General features: G+C 41.5%; 1 protein-coding gene across 4 annotated transcripts in view; it reads left to right on the forward strand.

Annotated features, from left to right (window-relative positions):
• The window catches only part of UST (uronyl 2-sulfotransferase), a 233,848-nt gene that overhangs the window by 105,639 nt on the left and 105,780 nt on the right, over window positions 1–22,429 (forward strand). For 3 of the 4 annotated variants that reach the window (XR_331477.4, XM_025180626.2, XM_006114947.4), the window contains exon 3: window positions 11,383–11,538. The exons of the other annotated variant lie outside the window; for it this stretch is intronic. Coding sequence is in view for 2 of the 3 variants with exons in the window: in XM_025180626.2 (XP_025036411.1) it covers window positions 11,383–11,538 (156 nt within the window). In the remaining variant the exon portion in view is untranslated. The remainder of the gene's footprint in view (window positions 1–11,382; window positions 11,539–22,429) is intronic. 4 annotated transcript variants of the gene reach the window in all.

The following is a 22,429-nucleotide window of genomic DNA, read 5'->3' on the forward strand; positions in this document are numbered from 1 at the left end:
GCACCACACCACACAGACTAGCGATGGTAAATTTAGATTAATTAGCTAATTGAATATTTGATTCATTTTCCATCGACTATTGGATTAGGTGATAAGGGTGCCTCCGCCTTTGAAGCGTAGCAACAGCCCCAGGGCGAAAGTGCTGCAGGGAGCATGGGGCCAGCTGGGGACTCAAGCAGTCCCCTGCTGGCCCAGTGCTACACATGGCACTGCCGCTTGGAAGCACCCTTTCCTGTTCCCCCACCCCTTGCTGCCTCTTTCTGATAGAGGCAGCAAGGGGGGAGGAAGCGACTAGTCGACTAGTGTGTTGACAATCGGATAAGCATTTGCTTATTGGATAGTCGACTACTCGACTACTCATTCACATCCCTCCCCCACACACACACCCTCTGAGCCTCCTCTATTCCCAGCCCTGCCCTAATTCCGGTGCTTCCCCCCACAATCCCTGCCCTGACTCCAGACGCCTTCTCCAGTCCCTTGCCTTAAGTCTCCTCACACTCACGCACACTCCAGTGGCAATGAAACTATATTAATAATAGCAAATTAAAGTTACATATATTTTACATTCACAATATTTTATATTACAAATCCTCTTCAGTTTTCAGTCTTTACTTCTTGTCAGGTGGAATATGTTCATTTCTGGTCTGATGCGACGTAACAATACTGTTTTATCGCAACCCATAGGTTGCAATAGCACAATACCTGTACGAAATTTGTTACTTTCACTTATGGTATTGGTATACACTTAGGAGACATTAAAATTAGCTTGTGAGGTTTTATAAAGTAGAGTGAATAAATTGAGTATCTTGAGTACTGTATGTTGGGAAAATAGTACAAAAGTTTATTGTAATCTGAATCCTCCCAAATGGTTTTGACTAAAGTATCTAAATAAACTAGTGAAATCCCGGAAATTCTGAATCTGTACATTTTGTTCTATTTACGTACACTTGTACAAGAGTCTTTTATCTTTTGTTATCCATAAATTAGAGTATGTCAAGAAAAACTCATGATTCTGGATGGTATTACAGCACCTTATTTAAACTGAGACAGAGTCCTAGGGTAATATTATCTTGTGAATGATATAGTACTTTAATACGTCTGAGCCCACTGCTGGGCAGAAACCTCACAAGCTCATTTTCATAGTCACTCAAGTGTAGCCATATGTCTGTCAATATATCATTTTTATCCAAAGATAAATAAGTGAATCTGGACTAATTGTAGGGTGGATAATCTGAAAGTCTGAATTGATTACTATTGACTACATATTTAGAGCAACAAAATATTTTCTGTTGTACTTTTATGTACTATTTATTTTTTGTAGAAAGGAGAATCTTCTAGACAGGAAATTTATTTTGTTACGGCCTTTCCTGAAAAAGTGAAGATGAAGAAATGATCCTGTTTAATGAAACTATAAAATGTGTCGGTGGTGCTATTTAATTTTTTCTAGTAAATTTAAAAATCTGAAATGTCAAGTTTAGCTTCATCTGTATTTCTGTTTTTCATTTATCTCAGTACTTAGAGGTATTGGACCTCTAAAAGATTTTTTTTTTACTTGTCCTGCCAAATGCATTAGCTGCCAGTAGTAACAAAAATCTGAAATGCTCATTTGAAAAAGTAGTTCATTTTTCAATTGAGTCAGCTGCTTACTGAAAAGGAAAAATAAGAATGGGGTTTGGTTGTTTTTGTGCTTTATTTTCAGTGTTCCATACTGGCTATGCAGCGCTGCAGGTTAGCTAGCTTGGTTGTCATGGTTTCAAGTGTATTTTCATTCTCCTCTCTTGAAGATCTTGTCTAGTCTATTTTAGAGTTAATTAATTTCAGAAGTCTGTGGTTTATTCTAGCATCACTACAGCCTTCTCCTGGACCATCTCTCCCTGGCACTGAGCAAGATGGCATCCGATGCATTGGATCTGTATAGTTCAAGACAGGGGAGAAGGGGACATTACTTAAGCAATATTCTCAGTTTTAATTTTGGCCTTTGAAGTTTCATATATTTCAATTATATTCACTACTAAATTACATGTGTAATTTAAGCTTTTCTTGGGTTTTAATGTTTTCAAATTGCTTAAAATTAATTTAAGGGGATTTGTGGTCAGTTTTTTAAAGTCCACCTTTAGAACATAGAACCATAGAGCTGCAAGAGACCTCGGAAGATCATCAAGTCCAGCCCCCTGCTCTAGGCAGGACCAATCCCAACTAAATCAACCCAGCCACGGCTTTGTCAAGCTGAGACTTAAACACCTTTAGGGATGGAGACTCCACTGCTTCCCTAGGTAACCCATTCCAGTGCTTCACCACCCTCCTAGTGAAATAGTTTTTCCTAATTTCCAACCTGGACCTCTCCCACCACAACTTGAGACCATTGCTCCTTGTTCAGCCATCTGTCACTACTGAGAACAGCCTCTCTCCATCCTCTTTGGAACCTCCCTTCAGGAAGTTGAAGGCTGCTATCAAATCCCCCCCTCACTCTTCTCTTCTGCAGAATATACAGACCCAACTCCCTTAGCCTCTTCTCATAAGTCATATGCTCCAGCCCCCTAATCATTTTGGTTGCCCTTCGCTGGACCCTCTCCAATGCGTCCACATCCTTTTTGTAGTGGGGGACCCAGAACTGGACACAATACTCCAGATGTGGCCTTACCAAAGCCAAATAAAGGGGAATAATGACATCTCTGGATCTGCTGGCAATGCTCCTCTTAATGCAACCTAATATGCCGTTAGCCTTCTTGGCTACAAGGGCACACTGCTGACTCATATCAAATCTTTGAAAGAGATTAAATTGATTACATGGATTTATCTGGTGTAATCTTATTTATTTACCAATGCTGAACAAACAGGAGGCAGCTCCTTGTTCATAATTTTCCCTTTTGCTTGTCCAGCCATTTTTGTGCCCCAAAGAATTCTGTCTCTGCTCCCTTCAAAGGCCACATTCACCAATGGTGCTCTCGCTATCTGTTGGCATTCTTTTGACTTTTTTTGGTTACACTCCCACACGTACAACTGCAACAAATCAATCCTTCAAGCCCCTGCACTTGTATTCGATCCCCCGGGAAACTGCTCAGTCCATGTACTTTAGCTTCTGCTTGGTCTTGCATGTAGCTTACTATCTTGGACAGTGGCTTCTGTTATATCCTGCCATCGTACATCTAAATACATAAAGTGTTCCTTCTATTTAGCCTGAATGAAGGCTGATTAGCAGACCCATCAGCTTTAAAAGGTCTCTGATTCCCTGTAGATTGTGGCGGGAGGGAAGCCTGATGGAAGCCTTTAGCACTTTCAGCATAACAGAGGCATGTGAAATGGGGCATGGGGAGGAGGGTGTAGAGATTTTGGGCTAGGGATGTTAGCATGAGGTTATCCGGTAGTTGACTTGAGCATTGACTTACTTGCTTCGCCCCCCTCCCTCTTGCTTCCACTGTGAGAGGCAATATGGAGGTGATGGGGGTGGAACAGGAGACGGTGCCGGGGTGGAGATGGGGAGCAGGCTTAAAAGCAGGTTCCCTCCAGCATCGTGTCCGTGCAGGGGGAGAGGACAGGAGAGGCTGCTGTGAAGCAGGCTCCTGTCTGCACTGAGATGGTGCTGGGGGGAACTGACTTTTAAGTTAACAAACAGAGGCAGCAAGGGTGGGGGAAGCGACTACTCTAGTAGTGACTCAACTACCTGATAAGCCTATGCATATTAGGTAGCCAACTAGTTGACTAGTCGCTTACATTCCTAGCCTGGCATATGAGACCTTTAGCCATGGCCTGCTCATATCTCATATCACATCTCCTGTAATCATAGAATCAAAGAATACTAGAACTGGAAGGTACCTTGAGAGACCATCAAGTTCAGTCCCCTGCCCTCACAATAGGTCCAAGCACCCTAGACCATCCCTTATAGATGTCTATCTAATCTGCTCTTAAATATTTCCAGTGAAGGAAATATTTCCACGACCCCCCCTAGGCAATTTATTCCAGTGTTTAACCACCCTGACAGGAAGTTTTTCCTAATGTCCAACCTAAACCTCCCTTGCTGCAATTTAAGCCCATTGCTTCTTGTCCTATCCTCAGAGGTAATGTAATATAGGGGACACTGCCAGATCTGGGCTTATGAAGCTGGAGAAGAGGATGTCCATCTCTTGGGTGGTCTTCCAATATCCAGACCTCCTTGCGTAGCATAACTGCATCAGTCCTTCTGCAAAGGAGCCCCCTGTGGCTGTGAAAGAGAGCCGTAGCAACAAGTTGCCCAGATGGCTTTGTACCAGGGTCGTAACAAGGGTGGGTCAAGTGAGGCACTTGCCTCATGCGTATCATAAATTGGGGTGCAAAGACGCAGTAAGTAAAAATAATAAGCTGCAAAAGTAAAGAGTGCAACCTAAGGAGAGGGGGTGCATAATTAATATTTTGCCCCAGGCACAAAAATACCTTGTTACAGCACTGCTTTGTACCCCAGGTTGCCCATGCTGCCATGGCTACCCTCAGTTTTAAAAGTGCTGGCTCAGTCAGTGTTAGCATTTGGCTCCTTGAGGTTGATGGTATACCCTCTGCTCCAATCTAGACATACCCTAAAAGTACTAGATCAGGATATGCCAAAAACTATGTTGTACTTTGAATGGAATGAAAATGAGCAAATCCAGAACATCACTCACTTGAGTCTTTAAATCAGCGAATGTTTTATGGGCCTGTGGTACACTAACAACATTTTTACTTCCCTGTCATCGATTCTGCTTTATAACATTCAACATAATACAATTTGTTTGGCATTATCCAGTCTAACATAATTGACATTTGTTTTGGAAAGGCTTAGCAGCAGCTATTACTAGCAGACATTACATCTATCACCTCTGGAGTTCTATGGCTGCAAATGCTGGAATTATATGCTTAAACAAAGTAATACATCTGTAGGAAAGGTTGATAATGAACTCATAGGATTCTACGTTCCAACTAAGAATGTGTTACAATATTGTATAGACCTTCTGTGTGGTTAGCTTCTGTAAGAGTCGTGAAAGGCCCATGTTTTTATGCTAAACAAAGTTTATAATGCCTCTGGCATAACAGACCTTTCCAGATAATAAGTAATCACTTCCTAGCTGCCAGAGATATTTCAGATGGTGCTAGGATTTCAAGGTTCAGAAACAAAAAGGAAGGGCTCCACAAATATTAAACAACACTACATTTTACTGCCAAAAATAAGTGTAATTTTGGGAGGGTAGCATTTAGAGAGTGTATTGCTATACTGTACTCATCATTCTTGATACTTGATAGTTAATTACCATAAATAGCAAGTTTAAAAGTACATATATTGGGATTTGGGTTTCTCCATTTCATTTTTATTCAAATTTGCGAATTGGCTAAGAAAGAAAAACGGAATTTCCTCTGAATATAATCTGGAGTTGCTTGCAATTAGAAGAATTGTTCTGCTTGTCTGACTGGAATCGAGTAGGTGCTTTGATACTATGTTAAGTGCCATATAAATGCCTATAAATAATTAATCGGAGCCAGATCTTTGTCCCCAGGACCCCCCCCCCTTCCATCCCCACTGCTTTTCATGGCAATCCACAGCTGGCAAGACACTGATACACCAAAGGCTAAACTAGCTACAGAATTGGGAAAATAGATGCCTTCCTCCGTTTTCTGCCTCGTTCTTATGCTGGACACATTTTGGCTAGAGTTAAGCATCTAGCCTTGTATCCTGAAACATTTTACTGTAGCCTTTTTATTTTTATTTTTGTATTAAAAGTAATGTTTTTCCTTGGGCAAGTGCCTAAGATACATTTTCTAAAGGAGACCTAGAGCTCATCTTATTGACCATGAATTGCTAGTCTAATAAATTAGATGTATACTCAAAAAGGAGTCTAGTACCATTCTGCCCACCTGATTTGACTCTGACATGGCTCGGCCTTCCAAGCAGTTACTACTCTAGTATAGACATGTAAGCTTGCAGCAGGTTACATTGGAACACTGTTTCTTGACACTGATTTTTTTTACAGAAGCCATTAAAGAAGCATGTATAAGTATTTGTATAAGACAAGTTTAGAAGCTCACCTGATGTGTCGTCCCCCCCCCCCCCCCACGTCAGATAAAACTGATTTCCCTAGCAGTGTGAATTGGCACTGTGGAGAAGAACAGTGCAGTCTGCCTTCTCACTTATTGCTCTAATCATCAGATCACATAATGACACTATTCTTATATAACTACATACTTTTTGCTTACATCAAAGTATAGCTGAGTTGGTTTTACTGTTGCTGTTATTGATTATTTGTATTACTGTAGAATGGTAGCCCCTGAACTTTTGAGAGTTGTGCCTTCCTTTCCTCTGTCTGACCCCTGTCTCCTGGATCTTGGGCCAGGAGCTTGGCCACAGCTCAGGAAGTATGTGTATAATGGGGTCATACCTGGGCTTGCATCTGGATCTCGGGACAAAGACGCATCCAGAAGCTCAGGCTGGGAGTGGAGCTGGGATGGGAGCCACCTGTAGGCCATGATGGAGTCTGGCAGCCAGGCCCCTGGCTGCATGCAGTGCTGTGCTGATGCTGCGGATGAGACCAGGTGTGGAACTAGGACCATGCCTGGGGGTCATGGCTGGAGCAGAGATAGAGGTGAGCTAGGGCTAGGTGGTCCTCCCTCCTTGAGGGCTGCCCTAACTCGCCATGCACCATCTCCTACCTTCCCCCCGGCCGAAACATTTTTCCATGCCCCACAGTTTGGAGACCTCTGTTGTAGAGCTTATAAGGCCTTGTTACAGACCAGGACTCCACTGTGCAAGGAGCTGTGTAAACACAAAATATAAAGGCAGTCCCTGTCCTAAAGAGCTTATAATCTTTCTATAATACATTGATAAAAAGCACTCAGTTTTTGCACTTCCCAGGTGTCATAGGTACAGTTTAAGTGCAATTTGTTATTCTAGGATCTGTCTCTGATACAGAATAGCTCTTCTTTTGACTAGCTCTATAAAGTGGACTTGACAAAGACAAAATCATCATTGGTGACTCCGTTAAACTCTTTGAGGCTTGTGTTTTATCCTACTGCTTTTTTTTCTTTTCCTTAATTAATATTTGGTTGTTGACTAGTTAGAAATGTATGTGGTTATACTATCAGAATTCTCTGTCCATAAGAGAGAACAGTTCTACGAGGCCTCTGTAATGTTTTTTCTCATGAGTGTATCTTGACAGCAGATGGAGACAAGAGAAATACCAGAGTTCAGGCAGTCATAGGACATCTGTAATGGTTCATAGAATTCAGGGTTGGTTAGAGTGTTCTTTAAGGCTTTATTTTCAGAGAGACACCTGGAATTAACTTGGAGATGAGATGCAGGTTAGCGGTAATGCATTAGATCCCTAATGTGCCCTAGTCCGCACTAGGACCTCATTCTGAAATACACTTCCCTCCCCCAGTTTGAATTTATAAGGGTTGCATCCACACTGCCAAGCCCATTATTTCAAAATAATGGGCCTCAGAATTCAAACTCTGTACTCCTGCTTTTCACGGGGAGTAATGCTAATTCCGAAATAGTAATTTCAAAGTAAAGTTAATATGGATGCTCTGGTGCTATTAATTCAAACTTAACGGTCACTGGGAGGCCTCCTGCAGCCCCCCAGAGTGCTTCCTGAGGTTCTTAGTGCAAGGTAGTGCGTCCACATTAATGGAACCTGCCTCAGACTAATTTCGCCGTGTCCCCGTAGTGTGGACACGCTAGTTCGAATTTGTTAAATTGGGAGTTAAGTCAAATTTGGTAATTTTGAAATCGTTTTCTAGTGTAGCTGTGGTCTGAAAGAGGCACAATAGGAATAGTAGAGGCACCCGACCAGCCTTTTCTGATTTTTTTGCCTTCACTGCCAAAGAGCAGCTGAGCAGAGTTGGAAACGGGAAGGCTTATTAAAAGAGAATAGGCAAAATGAGCATATGCTTTCTGAAACAGTGTAAAGAAAAATAAATTAACTTGTTTTCAACAGGTTAGAGAAACTAGAACTGTTGAATACGTGCTAAAATAGTTTTTCCTGCTCCTCCTCGCAATGAAAATGGTTTCTTTGTATTATAAAAATGTAGGTTTCCACCCTGATTAGTATGTGAGGGGAGACAGAAGAAAGAAAACTGTGCTGTATTTTTCTCTAACAATAAAGTACAGGTTGTTCCTCCCTTAACTGGGACTCTGTAGTCCGGCAATATCCATAGTACAGCAGGAGCATGGATGTTCCTGGACCACAGATTCCAGCTATAAGGAGGTCGGGCCGCAGGGTAGGAGCATGGGCCAGAGGCGGTGCGACTCAGCCAGGAGCCCTATGTTGAGGGAGGGGGACACAGCAGGGATTTCTGTCCCTTGTTGCCAGGCGATAGTGGAGGCCCAGCAGCGGACACAGAGTCCCAGCAGCTACGGAGTTTTGGTCCCAGCAGCCACTACAGCTGCAGAGCCGCAGCAGTCATGGAGCCCTGGCAGCCCTAGAAACCCTAGAGTTTCAGCCTGAGGAGCCATGGCCAGGGCTCTGCTGGAGTCCTAGCCTAAGGCAGCACTGACCACGATGGGCGGGACCTTGCCTCGTTCGGCAAATCCCCTTGTTTGGGATCAGTCAGCTCCCAAGGGTGCCGGACAAGGGAGGTCCAACCTGTATAATTAAAATCAAACAAATGATTAAGACTCTAGCGGTATTTAAACGAAAAAAACATTTTAAATTATGGCAGGATGTATGCTACTTAAAAGATTTATAGTCCACAACTAGCTTTAGGCCAGTGTTATCATCCTTCATTTGTTGTTGACAAAAGCCCCTGATGTTGACTAGCTAAATGATACCTCATTTCCTTGAACAGCTGCACTAATATAGATATAAATACTGGGAAAATAACTTACTTCAGGTATTTATGTAATATACAAAATGATTTTGTTCTAGGAGCTGAAGTGTGTCCTAATAGTGAACTCTCTTGTTTGCCTTACTATTAATTGCAAAATTCATCAACCATTTCCTTCCCTTAATACCTCTTTCCTAATGAGTAACTAAGGATGGAATCCCCTCTGCCCACACAAAAGCTAAGTATTCATGGTCTGTGCTGATGGAATCACAGAATGGTTGGGGAGGTGAATTCCACCCCCATCCCCTACCAACTCAGGGGAGCTGTGCTGCCTTCCTGTAGCTACTGCTTCAGATATTCAAAATGTCAGTACCATTTAACCTTCTCTAGCCAAAATTATGGTTCTCACCATGATTTCTCACTTTGTTCATTTTAATGGCAGCGTTCCTGATTTTGCTGTATCTTCTCTTTTTGCTCCCTGACAAACCTTTTAAAAAAATCAACTTTTTATTACCACATTTCCTTCACCCTTGCCATTTTTTTATTTCAAAATTACTGCCTTACCTCTGTGACTTAAATTTGAATTACTCTTCCTTGATTACGTGGATCTCATTATTTCCTTGGTTGATTTGAATTGATACTTAAATACATTTTATATTATATAGCTCAGAGGGCAAACATGGCCAGATTTGTAACAATTAATTTACTTACTACTAAGCTCTCTCAGTGAGGTTTTCACAAAGAATTCAGGGTTTGGTACATAGTTCACTTTTTTCTGAATCATATTTGCTGTTCAAAGACATTTAGATAATGATTATCAGTAGTTTTGAGACTATACAACAGGTTGCTTAATATGAATGTCTTACGATACTTTAAAATATACTTGATATTAGACATCAATGCAGTAATATTGTACATCAAAAATATTTCCTGTGGCTATGGGCGCAACTCAGATTAGCATAAGGACTTCAGTGTCAGTATGGACACAAATGAGGGATAAATCATTCATTCATTTTTGCCATTTATGATTTCCAAATTGTTGTCTTTCCTTGTGTGACTTATATTGGAAATATTCTTCCTTACCTATCTGGACTTTGATTCCCTTGGCTGTTTTGAACCCATATTTAAATCCTTCATTGTTATATAAAATATGGCCAAAAATAAGTCAAAACATTAATCAAATGGATAAAAATGAAAAATATGATTTCCTAAAGCCACCAATTAGCAAACTATACTTATTACTAAATGATCTTGTCATCAAAGGCTTCATTTTTAAACTTGTGGTAAAATACGTCTGGAGGTTCTGTCTAAGAAATTACTGAGGAATAAAAATGGTCAAAAATGGAGTGTGAAGTGTACTCAAATTGTACAACAGCTGAAGGAGTCTGTTGGTTGCTTTTTTTTTTTTTTTTTTTTTTTTTTTTTAAGTGAGTGAGTGGTTGATGAGGCCAGTTTGACCCATTTAGTTAGCTGACATTCATTTGAGTAATCTACTCCTATCTACTACTTTAGAGAGAGGTCAGTCTGCTAGGAGTGTTGTGCAGTGGGTCAAGTAATCAATTTATGAATTGGAACCAACTGAACTCTATTTTTAACTTTAGCTGTCAAGATATGATTCATGCATAATGTCTCTTTGGAAGATTTATTCTCTTAATTTAAAAAAAAATGGCTAATGAGTTCCAGTGCTGGTGAAAGTTTCCAGATTAGTACGCTGTCATCTGAAGGCCTCTATTTATCAAACAGTTACAGCACAATCTTACTTCACAGTACCCTTTCAAAATATGTCAGTGCTGATGCAAAGGGGCCAGCTCCAGCAGTGTACTTTCCATGATCATTCTGTGCTGTCTTTACTGAGAGGGTCAGTAGGATGCTTATTGTGTTTTGTGATTTGGGCAGCCGACAACCCCTTCGCACTCCCAGAAGGGCTGGGGCTGAGGGCAGCTGAGTGCTTCCCAGAGCATGGTACTGCCCAGTGTGCACAGTCCAGAATTCTGGTGCAGCACTCCAGAGGTGATTTTAAAAGTCCAGGGCTCCAGCTGCCACTACTTTTGAATTTCCAGGCCATGGGGAAATTGCCCCTTTTGTTCCCTCCCTCCATTGGCAGGCCTAGATATGGACACAAGCAACAAGCTTAAGCCCGTGATCTCATTTAAATAGAAGCCACGAAGCAGTGATATGTCTGTATCATGACTGGCATATGCTATAATCTTAAACTAGAACCTCATGGGATGAGTCACCGTATTCCATCACCGTTTTCTTCTGAATTATTGAGTCTCCCGCTAATATTCTACAAAATCCAAATATGTGTTTGTAGCTTGCTAGTGCAGTGGAACATTCCTGACCTACACACAGACATGTGTAGCATTCAGGAAATCTTTCGCTCTTTTTTCAAGTTCATCTCAACTGATGAAGTGGATTTTGCCCACAAAAATGCACGATACTCGCTATGTGTAGTTAGTCTCTAACAAACACAGGGTTACTTGTTTTTAAAGCTACAGACTAACATGGCTAGCCCTCAGAGACTTTTTCTCTTGAGTCAAGGCAAATGTATGTAGCTCTGAGGTACTAGAAATGGAAAGACCAGTATGTTCACTGCATCTCTTTTCAATCTTTATATAGGTACTTCCTTTCCCTAGCCAAGTGGTGTACAACAGAGTTGGAAAGTGTGGGAGTCGAACTGTGGTTTTGCTTTTGAGAATCTTGTCAGAGAGACATGGGTTCAACCTGGTTACATCAGACATTCATAACAAAACCAGACTGACCAAAAATGAACAGGTAAGTGGTTCATGCTCATTTAGATGCTCTGTGCTTATTCCATTTTAAAGTTATGAAAGATAGGGATATATTGTTTAATATACTTCTCTTAATATACGACAGATCAAGTAGTATGGCTAAATCACAATCACCATATGGAAATGTGTCTATAAATATTAATTACAGCAGTCTTTGTCACCGAGTATTAAAAAATACTAAAACCTATGATGTCAGGCCATTCTCTCAGGATCATGAGTATTTGCAGCCTTCAACTGAGGAGAAAATTGAGAGATTGTAAAAAGCAATTTCTGGATTAGAATTCCACCCCCACATCACTGTCTTCCCAGATCTGTTACCTGTTATACGTGGCTCTCCTTGTTTGTGTGGTGAAGGGTGATTAGCAGGTAGCTGACCACTTCCATGGTTACAGTTGGTGCAGTGTCCTTCCATAATGGAAACAATAATCTAGTTGATTTACTGCTGTCTTCTGAGATTAAATGAGCCCATGACACTGCCATTGTGGAGACTAGGCCTTTTTTTTTTTTTCCGGGCAGAATAGCACATTGCCAAAGGTGTTTTCCCAGTGTGGTGAGCATTTTTCTTTGCTGACTCTGTCAGATCCTCAGGAGCACATAAATTCCATTGATTTCAGTGAGAGTTAGGCGTCTATATCTTTCTGAGGTTTGGGCCTCTTAAACTAAAACTACACACAGCTGCTCCCAGGGACAGTTCCCTTGTAAGAACAGTGTTCACAAGTTGTACTGAATTCGTAGTTCCTTATGTCATGAAAATAGCAAGGAGTGGAATGCTGTTATAGACAAGCTGGCAATTCAGAGGGGGTTTTCCATTCAATTCAGTTCCTTAAATGAATAAAAATAAATAATTCTAATTCATAACGTGTGTTCTTTGTGCATGAAAAACAAAATTGTGCTACTGTTCATAAACCAACAATTTGGGTTGGTTTATGACATTTCTCTCACAATTACCATTATAAAACTCAGATACAGGATGCTGGACTAGATAAATGAACCGTCGGTACAATTATTCTTATGTACTTATGCTGAATGTGTGTTTCATTTCTGATTGATTGAGAAATTTATCCCAAAATCATCATAATAGAGTCCCTCCTGTCTTTCATGCCAGTTACCTGCTTCATTTTGATACTGTCGTACATCTCCCTATTAAGAAAATGGAGGGCCATTTTCCTTTCTTGATTCGAGTTGACACACAGGACTTTCCCATGTTGAACTCCAACCAAGATGTTTCAGGTTAAGAGAAAATTATGAATTTATATCATGTGCAGCAAATAAGTCACAATGAATAAACACACACATTTTCTTCTCCACTCCCAAAGTCATCAAATTATTGGATTGTGAATTGGATTGTGAGGGAATACAGATGGTGGTAGATATGTTGCTGTGGAGCTCAGGCTTAACTGTTGTGGATGTGTCCGGATGTGAATTGTGTATCTTTTTATTCTATTTTATGGCCACATGCCTTTTGTGTGTGTGTGTGGGGGGGGGGGGGGGGTGTTGTATTTTATTGAATAGTGGCTCTCTGCCATCCTGGAAATGTGTGTTGGTCATTGTGTTTTCATATGTTTTCTGTATTGTGAGGGATTGGAATGTTTCCCTATCTTTAATCTGGTGTAGTAGCCAGTGACAATCTTAAATCTGCTAAGTGGCGTGGCAAGAGGAAGGGGGTGATCTTGTGATAAAGGTATTGAGCTGGAACAAATGAGATTTGGGCTCAAATTCTGACTCTGGTAAAGGCTCCTTGTGTTGCTTTAAATTCATCTGTGAAATGAAGATCTTATTGCTTATCTCCTCTCATCCTTCCTCTAAAGTGCATGTTTAGGGCCTGATCCTGCAAAGATTTATCTAAGTGCTTAACTTCATTCACTATAGTCAAGTAAAGTTAAGCACTTCTGGATACTTTATGGGACTGCATATACTTAAGACATGCTCTGATAGTATCTTCTTCACTGCTTTCTTTAACCCATCTCATCCTATGAAGTTTGCCCATTCTATCCTCTGCTTGTGGCTAATTAGAGATAGAGCACTGCTGTAGCCAGATAAACACGTACATGGTTCTGAGCAGGCTCTGTTGTGGAAATAAATGGTTAGATTTGTATCTGGCTCTGATGCAAGGATCTCTTGATGTCAACTAACAAAGAGATCATGGGTACGGGAATCTCATGGGTTCACCAAAGGAATGTCATATAAACTCCTTACTGAAAGTTTGTGCCACAACTGTCATAACCGTTATGAGGTGTATACACAGAAAATGTGATGTATGCTGAAAATTGTTTGCTAGGTCTATAAATTAAAATAAGGCAGGTCACCAAAAGATGGTTCACATACTCCTGGCAAGCAGGCATGGAGAGACACTTATCTTACTCTGACAGTTCACGTGGAAACTGAGTATTGTATGCTTACAATGAGCACAACTTATCAATACAAGCAAAATACTAATCCATAGAATGCAGGCGCTGGAGGAACAAACAACAGGAGATACCCTATTTGGGGCTAAGATAGAATTTCAAAAGTTCACTATCTGAGATGCAGATGAACCTCTCCATATTCTGTGAAAGCAAGCTGCTAGTGGGCTTAATCTTATGAGACAAGGTCTCAGCCAAACTGAACACACTTAGAAAAGACCAGGGAAGACCTGTTTTGTAGGAGATGGGGGAATCCATCATTAGTTAAGTTTAGTCTCTAGAAAACATGTCATGGTTTTATTTTATTGGTAATCGTTTGTTTCCAATATTCTCACTATCCATTGAATTTCCATTCTTTGATGATGAACTTGTTTTACTGTTCATTATATGTGTTAAATGGTGTGGTGATGCAGAGTTGAATCTTGCAAGCTGGCATATACCATTCCTGTGAGAGTAACAAACATGAAAGGATCTGTAGCTGTTCAGTGGAACAGGGGCTGGGTACTCCAAAAGGAGGCTAAGAGAACTCTCATCTGCAAATTTGACACCATCAGTTTAGGATTAAACAAAGACTGTGAATGGTTAGCCAAGTACAAAAGCAGTTTCTCCTCTCTTGGTGTTCACACCTCCACATCAGCTGCTAGAAGTGGGCCTCACCCTCCTTGACTGAATTAACCTTTTTATCTCTAGCCTTATTCTGGCCTTCATATTTAAACCTGCCTCTGGAAATTTCCACTACATGCATCTGACGAAGTGGGTCTTTGCCCACGAAAGCTTATGCTTCAATAAATCTGTTAGTCTATATGGTGCCACAGGACTCCTTGTCATTTTTGCAGGGCTGTTGTGTCTATCGTTGACCGGTACAGAGAACACAAGGCTTGCAGATGCCTGGAAGTTAATGCTTATTGTAAGGGGACTGTCACCCCTTACTAAAACTCTGTGGGAGTTTTTTGGTTTACCAGCTTCAGAAGGGGAAGGGTTCATGAGACTGACAGACCCCAGAGACAATGGAAAGCAGTCAACACTCCAGCTCAGCCTGACTGACAGGTTGTAAGTGGGGATTGTTCTGGCTCTGTCTCTGAACAAACAAGCTGTGTGCAGAAGAGGTCCTGCAAAGACAGAGATCTGAAAGAGGAGTACAAGAAGAAGTCCTGCAGCGACAGAAACAGACACAGACAGGCCAAGCAGTGCAGACCCTGTGTTGAGCAGCAGACTGGCAGTGCTCAGAAAGCCAAAAGGAACAGAGAAACAACACAAGAAGCTGGAACTGGCCAAGCAGCACAGCCTGCAGCTGGATGTGGTGAGCTACTGGGACCTGCAAAGTGTGGGGAAAGGCTCTGGACTGGGAGAGGGGTCTGGCCACTTAGAGACTGAGGCTGTGTGGTCACTGCCAGAGCAAGCGTGTCCAGCCTGCAGCCCCTTGCAGCACATCCAGGGCTTCTAAGGAAGAGACTGTGAACTGTCCTTACACTCTGCAGACTGCTGTGTTGATGTCCCTGTGCTACAGAGCAGGGCTGTGAGTTCTCATTTAACCATTCTCATTGTTTCTTATTCTATTCTCTTTAATCAGTTGATGTTTAATAAATTGTATTTGCTTTGAACCTTATGAAGTGATCACTGGGCCAAGAAGGCCTGCAGTGTAAAGAGAGCACCTCGGAGTGGGGACACCCTAACTCCTGCCCCTAGTGACTACAAGGTCAGGGATTAAGCCCCAGGAAACCTGGGCCCAGCCTTGTTGGGGTTTCAAGGGCTCTGCTACTCAGGAGAGTGGAGGGGGAGCCCTCAGGATCAGGGAGCCGTGGGGTAAAGGAAGTGGGAGCGGGGACTCAGATCCTTTCGCTGGTTCATTTCACTGGGGTGTATAAAAGCCAGGAAAGTTCCCCACAAGAGCGGGACCATTCCCCCGCTTACATTATGTTGCCTGTGGCCAGTGGAGTCTAGGATCTGAACCATATCAGGCACAGACAAGACTTTCTCATCCTTCAGGCAAATATTGGTGAGGGGACTGCAGTGTCCCAAGAAGTGTCATACTCAGGGCTTGACAAATAATACAATCTACTCGCCTATGGCGAGTAGATTGTAACCCGAAAGTGTTGGGTTCGGGCGATCTGCGCATGCACAGATCGCCGGGCAGCATGGCTGGCAAGCAGGGCTTGCCATGGTTCGGTGAGCCCTGGTCATACTGACCAATCTAACTTAAACTAGTATTACAAGATCTACATATGATATTAATGAATAATCATTGGTATCCTAGTCAGTTCTTGTAATACTAATACTTGTAATATTAATGCTAATTATTAGTATTAAGGATGTAAACAGTTGACCGGTAGGGGTGGAGTATCTCTCCATGCACTCAAGGCCTGTGGGGCCACTGCAGGCCAGGGTTGCGCTGGCTGGCTGGAGGAGCACCTGTCCATGGGGGGGCCCAGTGAGGTCCCTCCTCCTGCCCCCAATGCAGGTTATACATTGGGAGGCTTTGCTGTGGGCTCTGCAGTATAAAATTTATATATAAGCTTTACACTGCAGAGCCTACAGCGAATGTAATTGTGTAACTGTTAGGATTTTTAGTAGTTACGTGGTTACATTTTAAACTATTTTTATGTCCCTAATTAATATTATATTAATAACTTTACATCAGTAGATATCACTATGCTTAAGTCATCACCCTTCTTAACCTTTTTAGACTCTGATTCACAATTCTACTTATATATTGATTGCCTGTTGCAGGTACTTAATGAGAGCAAGAATCTACCTTGTGTGATTTTTCTGTATTAAATTACATAATTCTCTCTTTTTTTTTTTTTTTTTTGGATAGTCAGCTTTATCTGTACTTTAACTGTGAAATACAAAAAAGGTAAAATAATTTCTTATAAAAGATAGCCTGCCATGGAAAAATATTCTGAGCAGTGTGGATACTTAGAACATTTTTGAAGGAATTCTCAGTATCTTAGAGCTGAAAATGAAGACTGATTCACATTCCTTTGATGATGAAGCAGATGTGAATTTTCTACCAAAATGAAATATTAACTACAGTGCAGATTAAAGTGATAAACAGTGCCTGAAGATGCCTATATCTATTTGACCTCACATGCTTTTTGTAAAGATTGAAATTAAGACCGTATGAAGCTAAAATGTTATGAAAGAGAGAGGAAGAGAGTATGTCTTTCTTGGTTTTCATTAGTATTAGAAGAGATTGTAAACTGACACCACTGTGCAGTTGGAAAGTCATGCCAGACTCAGTGTTTTTACATTTTGAACTTGAATGAACTTGGACAGCAAACAAATTCTTCAGACCGGGTTATCTACTGATTTTGTTTCTGATGAAATAAAACATGTTGTTTATAAATTAAAATCAAAAGGCAACTGGTCTGTGCAAGGGAGCTAATAATGCTGATAGAGGAAAATCAAAATGTGCTATTTTCAAGTCTGAATTATTTTAGCTTTTAATCAATGATATGGCTGGATGCCATCCACCATGCTTATAGATACACCCCATAAAGGGGCCCCATCCAGTTCTCTCGTGAGCATTTCACTATGCCACCTCGTGGACTTCAGCTGCAAATGCAGCAGCAATGGGAATTCAAGCACTATTGATGCTGATCCATCCTGACTTGATGTGTTTTCTCACAGCATGACTGAAGATCTCCCTTGGATGAAGATAGTAATTTGAGGCCATGTCTCCACTTGCCACATTGGAGATCGATCTTCTAGTGTTTGATTTAGTGGGTCTAGTAAGGACCTGCTAAATCGAATGCTGAGAGCACCCCTGTTTGGTGCCGGTACTCCTACTCCTTGCAAGGAGCATGGGAAGCCAACAGGAGTGTTTACTCCCTTTGACCTCCCACTGTGGAGATGGTGCCAAGTTTGGCTTAAGCTATGTCGACTCCAGCTATGTTGCTTATGTAGCTCGAGTTGTGTTCTTTAAGCTGATCTTCCAGGTCTAGTAGAGACTTGGCCTGAAACTTCCCGGAAAGAAGGAGGAAGTGTCTGCTAAGTTTTATTCTTCATTCTGATGTTCTTGCTGTAGTGGGTTTAAGATAAATATTCCTTTAAAAATAGTTTGTCGGGTCTCCTTTTGTATATGCATCTGGATCTGGGCTTCAGTAGTTGATAGGTCTGTTTAAAATTCAGTGCAGAAAAATGTTACAGCAACATTAAAGTTGGGAACCAATCAAGAAATCATGTTGGTGAACACTGTTTTAATTTAGGTCCTGATTTGCTCATAGTATTGGGAGCAAGTCTGGACCTAAGCTAAAATCTTGTTCTCTGGGTTTAACTCACTGTTCTCTCATAGATTTCTAGAATCAGGTTTCTCTGACTATGCAGATAGGTGTTTAATAAGAGAGGCAACTCTAACTATGGCAGATAATTTGTGCTAACACAGTTGTTTTTGTAGGGTTGATAGGCCATTTCTGAGGGTTTTTTTGTTTTGTGTTTTTGTTTGCTAATTCCCCAGATACCTGTCAGTATATTCTGCCTCATATTTTTTTCCTTAAATACAATTCATTACATTACACCAGTAAGTGCTCACTTTTGGCCAGCAACCAAGCTTCAGCATTGGGGTGTTGCCAAGGGCTGCATTAGTTGGAAACATCCTGTCACTTTACCCTCTCCCTTCTCTTCTTTGTGTGGCAGGACTAAGTTAAGACTGAGAGTAGAGTGACCTGGATGGAACCTGTTTCGATATACACCATTTAGTGTAATCTAGTGCATTTCAAAGGAAAAATATTTGTTCTTCAGAACTGTCTTCATGAGCCAGGCTAAAAATAATCCCTGGCAGGAGATGTCAGAGAGTATCTAGAGAGAGGACATAAATGCCTCTAGAAACAGTAAATGCCTCCCTCAGATGCCTTATCAGAGTGAACACACCTTTCCTTAATTCTTCCCCCTCTCTCCAGTCTTTCATTTTATCTTTATCACCCCTAAAATTCTGCATGTCCTGCTGTTCCTCTCCTCCTTTCTGTGTCTCCCATCCCCCCATTCCTCTCATTTCTTGGTTTCTCACTCCTTTCTATCTCCCTTCTACCTATTGCTGGCCTGGAAAGGTTCTCAGTAATGGTTTACACTTGTATCTACTCTATCTCTTTCCATTTTCTTCACAAAGTCTATTCCTCTTTCCCGCTCCTCAGTGTCTCCTCCCTCTTCCTTATTCAGCATCACCTTCTTCTTGATCTACTCTAGTCTTGCTAAGGCATGCTTATAGATCTTACTCAGAGTGAGGATCAGAGTGAGGCTCATGGAGAATGTGGGCATAGGTGTCCTGGCCAATGAGAGTTCCAAAATGTCACACAGTTATACTTCTTTCAAACTCCTTTCTAGTTTTCCTTGCACTGTCCTCCTTTATTGAAATCTGCATTGTTTGTTCATATATATTATACATACACTATAGACCTCTCTCTCTCTCTCTCTCTCTCTCTCTCTCTCTCTCTCTCTCTGTGTGTGTGTGTGTGTGTGTGTGTGTGTGTGTGTGTGTGTGTGTGTGTGTGTGTGTGTGTGTGTGTGTGTATATATATATATGTAAAAACAAAATTGTATGCCTGTTTTCAAGTGAGGGTGCATATTATTGCAGCTCAAGAATTTGAGATTGACTTTAATTAGCCCTTGCTACCAGGCACATTATAGTCAGGTCAGGTGCTGTGTAAAATCTGCATGCAACTCTCCAGATCTACCTTACTGCCAGCCTATTACACTCTTTGCTAATCTGTGCATTCAAGAATGACCTAGACAATCTCTCTGCTTTATTTTGCCTAGATTCTTTTTCTTTGCCACAGCATTTTTACTAGTCTCTGAACACTGTGCTGTGGGAGCCACATTGAAATATGTTTATATTTGGATCAAGGAATCCAGTGGCTACTAACAATGATTACACTGGACATTTACAGTCTCTTGCTTGTGGTTTATTCGGGGGGGGGGGGGGGGTAAATGAATAAAATATTTAGTCAGGTGAGTTTCTGTATTTTCACATGATTTATCAGGATTGCCTCAAAGATTAATTACTTATTATTACAGCTCACTGATGCCCTTTAAGAATTCATTGGTAGGAGATTAGGATATAAAAGAGTACTTACTCCTCTCCTCCCTTTCCTTAGTATCTCTCCTCCTCTTATCTTTCTCCCTTTCAGCCCTTTGTTTAATCGCCCTTTTTAAAGGGTCTGTAATCTCTGTAAATTGCAACAAGCAAAGGTAGACTTGACCTGACATAAGTAGAGGGCCATGTTTAACAAGAGAGATGAAATAATCCTGTGGCTGCATGGGTGCTCCTCATACATATCTCAGGGAACATCAGTTGTTGAGGGCAGGGAGAGAGAATATTTTAGTTAAAGCTTAATTGCCCTTTTATTCTAACTTCTAGATGTAATATATAAGGATTGGCATGACACTTTGTGATGCAGTTTGATATAGGTATGGTCAAAAGACCATTTTCTCTTAAACTCTGTTGGGTTTTTAGCATGGTTATTCATTAGACCTGTTGGTTTCATATCTGTTGAATGACAGGCTTGATGCCAGATTTCTCTGTGTTCACATGTGGCGGGTAAGATGCCATACAATTTTAAGAAAAAAAAATCTTTCATAACATTGAGGGAAATCATCTTCTAAATTCTTGACCTCTCAGTTCTCTATTTATATTTATTTATTAAATATATGTATACAAGTTAGAGAAGAATTTTAGATTAGAGCAATTCATCCTCTTCTATCACTATTTTTCTTTAAGGATTCTTCCCATGTTGTTCATTAGTTTCCATTACCCCGTTTATAAAATTACCAGTATAGTTATTGTGCTTTTCAAATGCAGTCATGTTCAGTGTCTTTTATTCTGTAATACAGCCTTGAAATTTTTGATGTTGCCAGTTAGAAAATAAGAGGAAAGTAAAAGTCAGAGTAACAAGAATGATTGGAATTTTTTGCATATACTGTATTTCATTTAACATGTTCAGACCCTTGACATTTTCCAGAATGCTGTACAAATTAGAAGTCTGCCCACGTGAGAATATATATGCATACATGGGCGCATGCATATGCACACACTTTTTTCCATTTTTCATGTCAGCTATTTTACATGGAAAGATTTTAAACTCTTGCTAAAGCAGTAGGCCAGAAGACCATTATTTGAAAAAAAAATTGTGCAACGTAGATTATATTCACATGTTAAATATGTTATACAGAAGAAGAGATAGGAATTGTCGCCTTATATATGTATGAACAGACATGCATTCATACTCTCTGTATTTTCTGGAAATGATAGAAATTATTATCCTTATGTAAAACTAGAGGGCTTATCCAGCATTGCCCAGGTCCTTAAGGGCCGAGGGCTGGTGGTATGGGAGGTACAGGAGTCAGGGCAGGGCCTTGGGGATATTGGGACTAGGGCAGGAGGCTGGGGCCAGGGAGGTTGGGAGTAAGGAGGAGCTCAGAGTGTTGTGGGGGGAGTCTGGTCTGGCAGGGCTGTCTCTCTCCCCACATCCAGCAGGGACCTTCTTTTTAGCCCCACTCCTCACGGTGCTATGGTCAAGGGCCAGGTGGTGAAAGGTTTGGGGCAGGGGCAGTGTTCCCTCTAACCCAGAGCTACTCAACTTTGAAATCCCTGAGGGCCACAATGATACTCACAGCACATGCCTAGGGCCTCAACTTAAGTATAGTTGCATATATATGTAAATATATATGCAAATAACGTTTTTCACACTAATGGGCATAAATACAAAGATTAAGGCAAGACTACATAATACGTAACATAGGCCCCATTTAAGTCAGTTTTGCTGATATTAATAAAAATGCAATATTTACCTGATTTCTACCCAAATGACAGCACTTTTAATGCGCAATGACAGTCCAGGAATTTAACTATTAAAATGCATATCGCCAGAAGACCACTATATTGACTACTTTCTTGTTTTGGCTCCCACCCACGGACCGCAAACAAACAGGCCACAGGTCGCATGCAACCCATGGGCTGCATGTTGAGTAGCCCTGCTCTAAGCTGTGCAGGAGCACAACTTCTCAGGTGATTAATTAGCCCCAACTACTCAGAGGCCCAGCTGACTGACTGGGAAGGGCTGATCAATCACCTTTGAAGCTATTCTGCTTCACAGCTTAGAGCAGGCCTGGGCAAAATAAGGCCCACAGGCCTGATCTGGCCTGCCAAGCCACTGCATCCGGCCTGTGGTGGCAGCGGGGAGCCCCAGGCAGGCTCCTCGGGGAGCCCCAAGCAGGCTCCTCAGCTTGCCCTGCAGCCCTGTGCGCCATGCAGAAACGCAGCTGCAGGGCTCCATTTCTGTTTTAAAACTGGAGGGGAGGGAGGAAGTTTTAGGAGCTGTCCCGCCACCAACATGTTCCCATTGGCCAGTTTTTGGCAGATCCCAGCCAATGTGAGCTGCTTATTGGAGTAATAGGCAGCCAAGAAGAACCATGCCCCTTCTTCTTGGCTCAGTTATTCATGAAGCACAAGGCCAGGCAAGCAGGCTGGCTGGCTGGGAA

The sequence above is a fragment of the Pelodiscus sinensis genome, chromosome 3 (genome assembly GCF_049634645.1).
Source record: "Pelodiscus sinensis isolate JC-2024 chromosome 3, ASM4963464v1, whole genome shotgun sequence".
Classification (NCBI taxonomy): Eukaryota; Metazoa; Chordata; order Testudines; family Trionychidae; genus Pelodiscus; species Pelodiscus sinensis.